This window comes from Crinia signifera, chromosome 9 (assembly GCF_055691185.1).
Source record: "Crinia signifera chromosome 9, ASM5569118v1, whole genome shotgun sequence".
Lineage (NCBI taxonomy): Eukaryota > Metazoa > Chordata > Amphibia > Anura > Myobatrachidae > Crinia > Crinia signifera.
The window spans coordinates 150,319,770-150,328,204 of NC_139225.1; the positions used below are offsets into that span (position 1 = coordinate 150,319,770).

Sequence of the window (8,435 nt, forward strand, 5' to 3'; positions counted from 1 at the left end):
CATGCTTGTTACCCTGAGGAAGTTGTAGAGTGTGCCAGCTCTCCCGGAACCCACACTCCTCACCAGTCTGAACAACTACCTTCGATCATCAGTCAGAGTATTTACTGCAATCAGCCATCTGGAGTTCCGAAATGAAGAGACGTGGTGTCTGGATATGCTCAACTCAACAGAACTTTCTGATCTGAAGAGCGGCGTTGGTCCAGCTTTATTTATACCCAAAAAGCAGACTATAAAAAGATATGATTGATTGCAGATAGCAATAAAAAGACAATGATCCAAACAGTCCATTCATACAAGAACTCAATAAGTCAGTTATTCTCCTAAATAAAAAGAATATTCTTATTGTATTTCTTATCAAAGGACAGTCTGACAAGGCCAACATCGGCTGGTCAAGAGGTCTAGTCTGGTTCCTTCTATCCTTTAGGCATAACGTGGTGTTTTGCCAAGGAATGCCCGTTTCTTGGTGTTCTGCCTAGGAATGTCCATTTCTTCATGTTCCGCCGTGGAATGTTTAAGATGACTTCCTGGTGTCTTTGTCCTCATCCTCAGACCCTCTGAATATGCTTCTTGTACTCAAACTGTATTTGAGCTTATAACCATTTTAAGGATATAGTAACACTAATATATGGGTTAAAAGTTAGAATTAATATATGATTCTTACCTATACCCTATCAGCTGCGCTCCCTGACAGATGCTAGAGGTACAGGAGAACCTCTAAGGCGGCGGCCATTTTTTAAGCTGAGCAGGGTCTCTGTCTGTATGCGGACATACACTCTGCGCCCCTTCGGCCGTGCTCCATTCCGCCAGTGTGTCCTAGCTCCTTTCTCACTTTGGGCAGAGGAGGAGGGAGGAGAGGGGGCTGGAGGCTCGCCCTCTCTCCTCCTCCTCCTCGGCTCCACCGGAGCCACCCTCTTTACACCCCTGCCAATAAAAATGCCCATATTCAATCAGTGTATTCAGATTACCACAAAACATATTTAGGTAATTGTGGATTATAAAAAAAAAGTCCCAATAATGCCCTGGAATAGGGAAAACGAAATAATTAATAAGGAGTGCTCTCTGTATACTACTTGGTTTCTCTGTGACTTAAATGAGTGATACATGACTATGGGATCCAGTGGCATAACTAAACATTTTGCATCCCCCCAGCCAAAAAGATTTCTGGTGCCCCATACATTAACTATAATTTTTAATTACCTATATGGTCATTGCTAGGGGTTTCATGCTCGTTGCCAGAGGTTTCTGGCTGCCGGCGGAGGGGGGCGCGGAAGCCAGGCAGCTTTGCGGGAGGGTTGCCCTTCTTTCCGGGGGGCCGGGAGAGGACCCGATTTCCGGGACCCTCCCGGCCATTCCGGGAGGGTAGTCAACCCTGGGTAACATGCTTGTTGGCAGAGGGTTCCATTCTCACAGCTGCCCTGGAATCTAGCCCTTCCAGGTAGCACCGTACTCGCTGCACTCCTCTGACAGATGCAAGCATTTGTCTCCTCCAAAGCGGTGGCCATTTTTGGAGGAAAATTTTTAAAAATTCTATATGGTCGGCCAGACCGCATTGAATCGGCAGAGGCCCTGCATCCCTGCAGCACTAGAGCTATGGGGCCCTAGTTATGTCACTGATGGGAACTGTCTTAGACTCTTTAGTGTAGGTGTAAATGTTCAAAGATTTTTATTACAATGCACAGTCTGGAAGCTGTCCCATACAGGAGTACCGGGGTTACGGGCAGTGGGGCCCACCAGAGATTTTCCCTGTTGCGTAGCTACATTCCTGGCTAAAAAAATGCAGTTGGAAGGTGTGCCATCTCCCCTTCTACACTGGGAGGGGTGGGGGGGATTGGTCAGATGTGTTGGCACGATCTAAAAGGTGGGGGCGGAGCTGACTGAAATTCTGTTTGGCGTCGTGACCAGAACAATCGCATCATCGTGGCCACGCCCCCACCGTGCAATTCTGGTATTACAAGCATTGCACAGTGGTGGGCGTGGCTACAATGCCGCAATCCGCATCATTTGGTCCCACGGAGTCTTACAGGAGACTGGCAGCAATGTGGGGGACTTGCCCCCCTCTATGGGAGGGTAGGCAACCCTGAAGTTGCCTCATTGACATGCAGCCCTTGGCTTCCAAGATGTTGTGGAACTACAAGTCACAGCATGCCTTGGAGCATGCACTGCTGAGACATGTAACTGACTGTTCCCATTTTCCTCCATCAATTACAAAATACTTTTTATTCACAGTGAATAACACTGCGTGTCTGTTAAAAGCAACCAATGTAACGTACTAATAAAGTTGATTCTCAATCAAGTTAAGGTGGCGCTAACACCCCCTATCCCATGCCTTCCTGCCATCAGTAATCATGGCGGACGGCGATGTTACTACACAGCTTTGCCCTGACCCTCCATGGCGGCGCGGAAGTGACGTCCACTATTGTTTACCATAAGAAACATGGCGCCTCCAGCGCAGCGCATATCCGTAACCTGGGCTGCACGCGATCAGCAGGTGAGGGCAGAAGTGGCGTCTCAGGCCTAGGCGGAAGTGTGGGCCCCTGTATATCTGGGTAGGAGACCCCGCCCCGGCCTCTTTCCGCTCCGAGCTGCAACCGGTCAGCACATAGGCGAGCAGACACGTGAGTGATAGTATAGCTCTGCCGCCTGTCCGGGCGCTCGGTTACACCGGGGCTCTGGCGGGCGGGTGCTGGGCACGGCTGGGGTGCCGCTGGGTGACTGAGTGGCGTGTGCTCGCTGAGTGGGGCTGACACGAGTGCGGCCCGGGGCCATAGTACTCCATAGTGCAGGCCCCACGCGTGTTCTGTGAACTTCTTGGGTGTATTGCTGTGTGTCAACCCCACAGCTCATCCACTCAGGGGCTTCCTATGGCTGTGCCACTACATTATTACCAGATACATGCTGGGACCTGACCAGTCCTGTAGGGAACCATGTGTGACCCTAAGCTTGATGATTATTCCTATTTCTTCTAATTATTATAAAATAAAATCTTTATTTGTAACTAGTAATCTGTTATTACACATCTGATGCCCACATTGCACCTCCCTTGCCCTGGGAAGCAGTGTAGCTGGCATCATCTTCTTAGAAACTCTGCCATGTTGCGTGAGGGCTAATACAGTTACGTGGTAGTCCGGTGTATAGAACACCCGCCAAACACCTACTAGCTGGGTATTTGGTGCCTGTGATATAGCCTTGGCTGATATAATGCACAGTGAGTGCTGGAGGGGTGTTCCTTGTGCCAACAACCCCCCCACTACCGTGATGGGTGTCAGGACAACATACACAAGGCTAGGTGCCCGTGGTGGGAGGATGGCGACCCAGCAAATGATGGGTCAAATAAAAAAAGTATTAAAATCGACTTTATAGTTTAAAAAACTGTTTGGTAGTTCCATATTTAGAACTGTATTTGTTGGGGTGGGCTCAACACTTGGTGCAACAATGTCATGGCTTGATCTGAAGGTGGGGTAGACTTATTGTAGAACAGGGGTGGGCAAGAGATGTGGCCCTCTAGCTGTTGAGGAACTACACATCCCAGTATGCCTTGCAGCAGTTTCAGCATGTCTAAATTAAGGCACAACATGCTGGGCTGTAGTTCATCTTTCTGTTGCTCTGAATGTTATATCCACTTGTTGGTTCGCTGATAGTCTGATCAGGTCAGTGTTTGTGGAGGACTATATCAGACACCCATACTGTGTAATATAATTGTGTAACTGGCGCTGTCTGCAGTACATAATTAGAATGTGGGACTTTGGCGATGGATTTGCCCTCAGACTCGCTGTAATCGAATGCATTTTTTGTTTTATTTGCAGTATGGCCGACTGGGAAACTGTTCCTGTTGGGGCCGAGACCCCTGAAATTAAGCTGTTCGGGAAGTGGAGTACAGATGACGTCCAGATCAATGACATCTCGCTGCAGGTGATGACTCTGATAATGTGATTGTCTTAAGCCATTTTTTCGTAGTTTATTTATCTTTCCCAACGGTGGCTCTGTTTGGCTGTTTTGAATAATGGCCGTTGACATTTACTGTGAGACAGCTTTCTGACCTGGGTATCATTACCTAACTATATGGTGTGATCCGCTACATCCCTTCCTGGAGGGGCAAGGATCACGTGGGGTTTGTAGTACCCCACACAGCGCACATCCATAGTGCATGGCACTGATATTCATATACCCGTTTTCAGCCCCCACACCTGAACCCAGCTGAGAGGTTACAGAATATCCATAAACAAACTGCCATGGTGTAAGAAGGGTGATGTAACCACTGTACAGTGACAGACATTAGGGGATTCCATGCTACAGTATTCTCCAGCTTTGCTGTCCGCAGGAGGTGACGCAGCACCCAGTTACATGACCTTATATTTAATGGTTTTACGTTTGTCTACATGTATCATGAGCCATGACTGAGTGTACCCTAGGGTGCAGATATTTAGGTGTTAAGCTAATTTGGTATGTGTGTCTTTCAGGATTACATTGCAGTGAAAGAGAAATATGCCAAGTTTCTTCCACACAGCGGTGGGCGTTATGCTGCAAAGCGCTTCCGCAAGGCCCAGTGCCCCATTGTGGAACGTCTCACAAACTCTCTCATGATGCACGGGAGGAACAATGGCAAGAAGCTCATGACTGTTAGAATTGTGAAGCACGCCTTTGAGATCATCCACCTACTGACTGGGGAGGTAAGCCATGGAAAGAGAAAAAGAGTTCTTAGTTGGGGCACTCGCCCTACCCAAATGATGCCAACTTATCTTTTAAGAATATTTACTACACATCCGCAGTAGACTGTTGTAGCAAAAACGGGCAGGAGACATTTGGAACCTTGAAACTTTGTGGTTCAGATGCTGAGAGGATTATGGGAAATATTTTGGTGTTATTACTAATTTGTCTCATTGTACCAGTGAATCCCAAGCGCACTCCAGCAGTACAGGTTTCTGGATATCGCTGCTTGTGCACAGATGGTTTAATCAAACTCTGCTATGAAATAAGTCACCTGTGCCCAAGCATGAATATTCCTCATATCTGCACTGTTAGGTGCGTTGAGGACAGTTTGGGAACCACGATACACCTGTAATCTCATCCAGCTTCATGTTACCATGACTGGGTGTGAGAAGCCCAATGTTTGCAGGGCTTCTGAAATAAAATCCCAAAAATCCATATGAAGGGATCCAGGGAACAATTTCCATGTGGAATGTTTGCACCTGTATAGAGTACGGTTGCATAAAAATCTTATTTAAAAAAAAAAAAAAGCTGATTTTTGGGATTTACCTAGGATTTTCTTAAATTCATTAAGTAAATGGTTTAATTCTAGATATTTACACCATGTTAACTTAATACATGAACCATTTTTTGAAGTGACACCAGTATCAAAATGAACACCGTAATAGTGAATCAATGACCCCAAAGTGTCAAGACCATCTCAGCCAGTGATCCAAGGAGTCTAAGTCAGTTGGCCTGGCACTCCAGACTCCTCGCATCACTGGCTTAGAGATTTGAGGAGCCATCGGGCAGCTCGGCCTCTGTTATGTGACTCAGGAGTGCTGCGGTGTATGTGCGGACGTTGTGTCAACTTTCTGGGGACCAGTACTTTTTTTTTTTTTTTTTGTGGATGGGGTTCTGGAGCAAAATAGTTTGAGGGCCGCTTCTCTAAATAAAAGATGTTCTATTTGGGGTATGTAGAATGATGGGCATCCCTGTATTTTATTACTGTAGCTACAACAGTTAATCATTCCGGTGATGGTAATTGGATTGGTAGATCATAGACGAGCACGCATATCCTATGTATGCTTTGCTTGTTTGTTTTTTTTGCTTCTTGGCCTCACCGGTTCGGGAGCTGGTAACTTTCTACCAGACTGTGCTTTGCTAAGGTAGCTTTGTGTGTTTTACTGGTCGGGTGTCTAGGAGGTGCGGTGATTATGGGAATTGCTGTGGTTTCAGAATTGCTGTTCTAATGTTAGGTTAGAAAACGCAGCTGCATTGGATTTGGTAAAACAATTTCCATGTGGCATTGATAAAGCATGTACAATGGGTATCTCTGCCTTTATCCTCGGTCTGTGGGCAGCATTTGCACCCCGTCATGTCACAACGATCAGCACCTTCTCCCAGCCTAAACAGTGAGGCTCACTTCCTGGGAACGCCGATCCTCGCCACTTATACATTAACTGTATGTGACTACAGATAGTTCTACTAAAGCCCATACACACCAGATGACTTCCTAAAGATATTGCACTTTTTGGCCCTTCTGAGAGTTTTAAAAATAGTTTTTTAATCTGGTTACCGCATGCCATAGAGTATAGCCACTGGGGCGGGTGACATCACTGACTATCTTATCTATACTGTTCAGTGTAGGAATGCCAATACCAGAGCATCTTTTTAAGATTGGGATTTGGGATTAAAAAATGCTCAATCCCAGGGTTGGTTTCCCTTATAAACAAAAAATAACTGAGGTGTTTTGGGATGGACGATGGACTGTTGCATTTATTTTATTCTTGTCTAAAATATCCTAATACCACTAATATTTCTTCTCACTTCAAGAACCCTCTGCAAGTCCTGGTGAACGCCATCATTAACAGCGGTCCCCGTGAAGACTCCACCCGTATCGGCAGAGCTGGAACAGTGAGGAGACAGGCTGTGGACGTGTCCCCTCTCCGAAGGGTTAACCAGGTGAATGGCGACAGAAGGCGATAATGACAGTTGTTAGAGGTTTCAGAGAACGGTTTTTAAATAGTTTTCACCAGATGTCAATTGCCCCTCCTTCCACTCATTATGTGGAGCTGCAGATGCCCCATTTCACCACTGGTGTCAGCAGCTTTCAAGGTTTCAAGCCTTCTCCTGTATGTACCTTGGTGATGGTCTGATTGGACGCACGCAGCTCCCCTGTCTGTTTAATTAAAAGCTACAGATTACGGAGATTGAAAGCTTAACCAGGCTACTGACTCACTGATGTGAGAGCGTGTGGTTTGTGTATTAGATAATGTTGGGGAACGCACATCTGTCTGGTAACAGATTATAGAGGGATTTATTGAAGGTGGAGAACAGCGGACATCTCTGCTTATGTGGCAGAAATACTGATGGTACGAATGCCTTGCAAGGGCACTGACCACACAGGGGTCTGGCTGCGAGCGTTCACCTCCCAGCAGAAGTGTGGAATCCAGTAACCGGAAAGCATTCTGGCCACATTTATCAGTGTAGTCTATAATTGTAGTAGTAGTAGTGGACCCTTAGCGCTGGGTGATTGTACCCGTGAGGCAAGTGTAATATCACATACTGAATGTACCTCTTGTACCCGCAGGCTATCTGGCTCCTCTGCACCGGTGCTCGTGAAGCTGCTTTCAGGAACATTAAGACCATTGCAGAATGTGTAGCCGATGAGCTCATCAATGCAGCCAAGGTAACAACTATGGCCAGCAGCATTGTATAGCCAGGTAACGTACGGTAAGCCATTGGGGACAATAATATAACTATTGCTTTCCCTTGTTCCAGGGCTCCTCTAACTCCTACGCCATCAAGAAGAAGGATGAACTGGAGAGAGTAGCCAAGTCCAACCGTTAACGTGTCGGCAGCCTCATGTCTCAATTCATCCAATAAAAATATTTCCGTCATTCCACGTCTTGTTCACCTGTGTTATGGGGTAGAGGTGTGTTACTGCCAGAACAGGCCTTACTGCTAGGGGGGTGCATATATATAGTATTAACTATTGGTGCTCTCGTGGGGGTTAGGGACTAATTTCTAGAGACCACAACACAGCTGGTACAATTTATGAAGCCGTATACACACTATAAGATTCTTTCCAACCTGGTTAATTGAAACAAAAATCTGAGAACAAATCGCAATCATTTTCTCCCAAAGGCTGGCAAATGGACAAAGTGCAATTTGCATAAATTGTTAAATCAAAAGGCTTTAATCATTTTTGTCTGACATGTTTTGGGAGCAAACGGTCAATTGTCATTTGGTCCCAGAAATTACTACATTTTCATTCCAGCCAGATTGGAAAGATAATCTTATAGTGTGTATCCAGCTTTACTCAGGTAAAATTATATTAAACAGCTAAACCATCGATTGGGCAGAGATCCAGTCTGTTTTGTATCTCTACACATTGATAATTTGGTACTTGTGTAATATCTGGGCGCCCGATTTTGTGATCGTATGCCTTAAAGTAAGCCATACAATCAGATGCCATGCAAGGATTCAATGTTATCATGGTCCTGTTCATTTCCCCACTATCCAAGTGGGCATAGAGTGGATTTTATATAGCGTGGCGAGCGGACGCGGAATACATTTTAAGTAATCCGCGGCACTCGCCACGCTTCGGGCTCGGTGGCTCACCACGCTATATACAATCAACCCCATGCCCACTTGGATAGTGGGTAAATGAACAGGACCATGATAACATTGAATCCAATTTTGATGAATTTTTGAAACTGGCAATGTCCCCTTTGGAGCTTTAGTCT

At 46.1% G+C, this 8,435-nt stretch overlaps 1 protein-coding gene across 1 annotated transcript; it reads left to right on the forward strand.

The window, feature by feature from the left end:
• The first annotated feature begins 2,461 nt into the window (after positions 1-2,461).
• On the forward strand, positions 2,462-7,586 carry RPS5 (ribosomal protein S5). Its single transcript, XM_083160262.1, has 6 exons — positions 2,462-2,615; positions 3,804-3,909; positions 4,458-4,667; positions 6,520-6,648; positions 7,277-7,375; positions 7,468-7,586. The coding sequence occupies exons 2-6, from the start codon at positions 3,805-3,807 to the stop codon at positions 7,534-7,536; spliced, it is 612 nt and encodes a 203-aa protein (XP_083016388.1). The 5' UTR covers positions 2,462-2,615; position 3,804; the 3' UTR covers positions 7,537-7,586.
• The last annotated feature ends 849 nt before the right edge of the window (positions 7,587-8,435 follow it).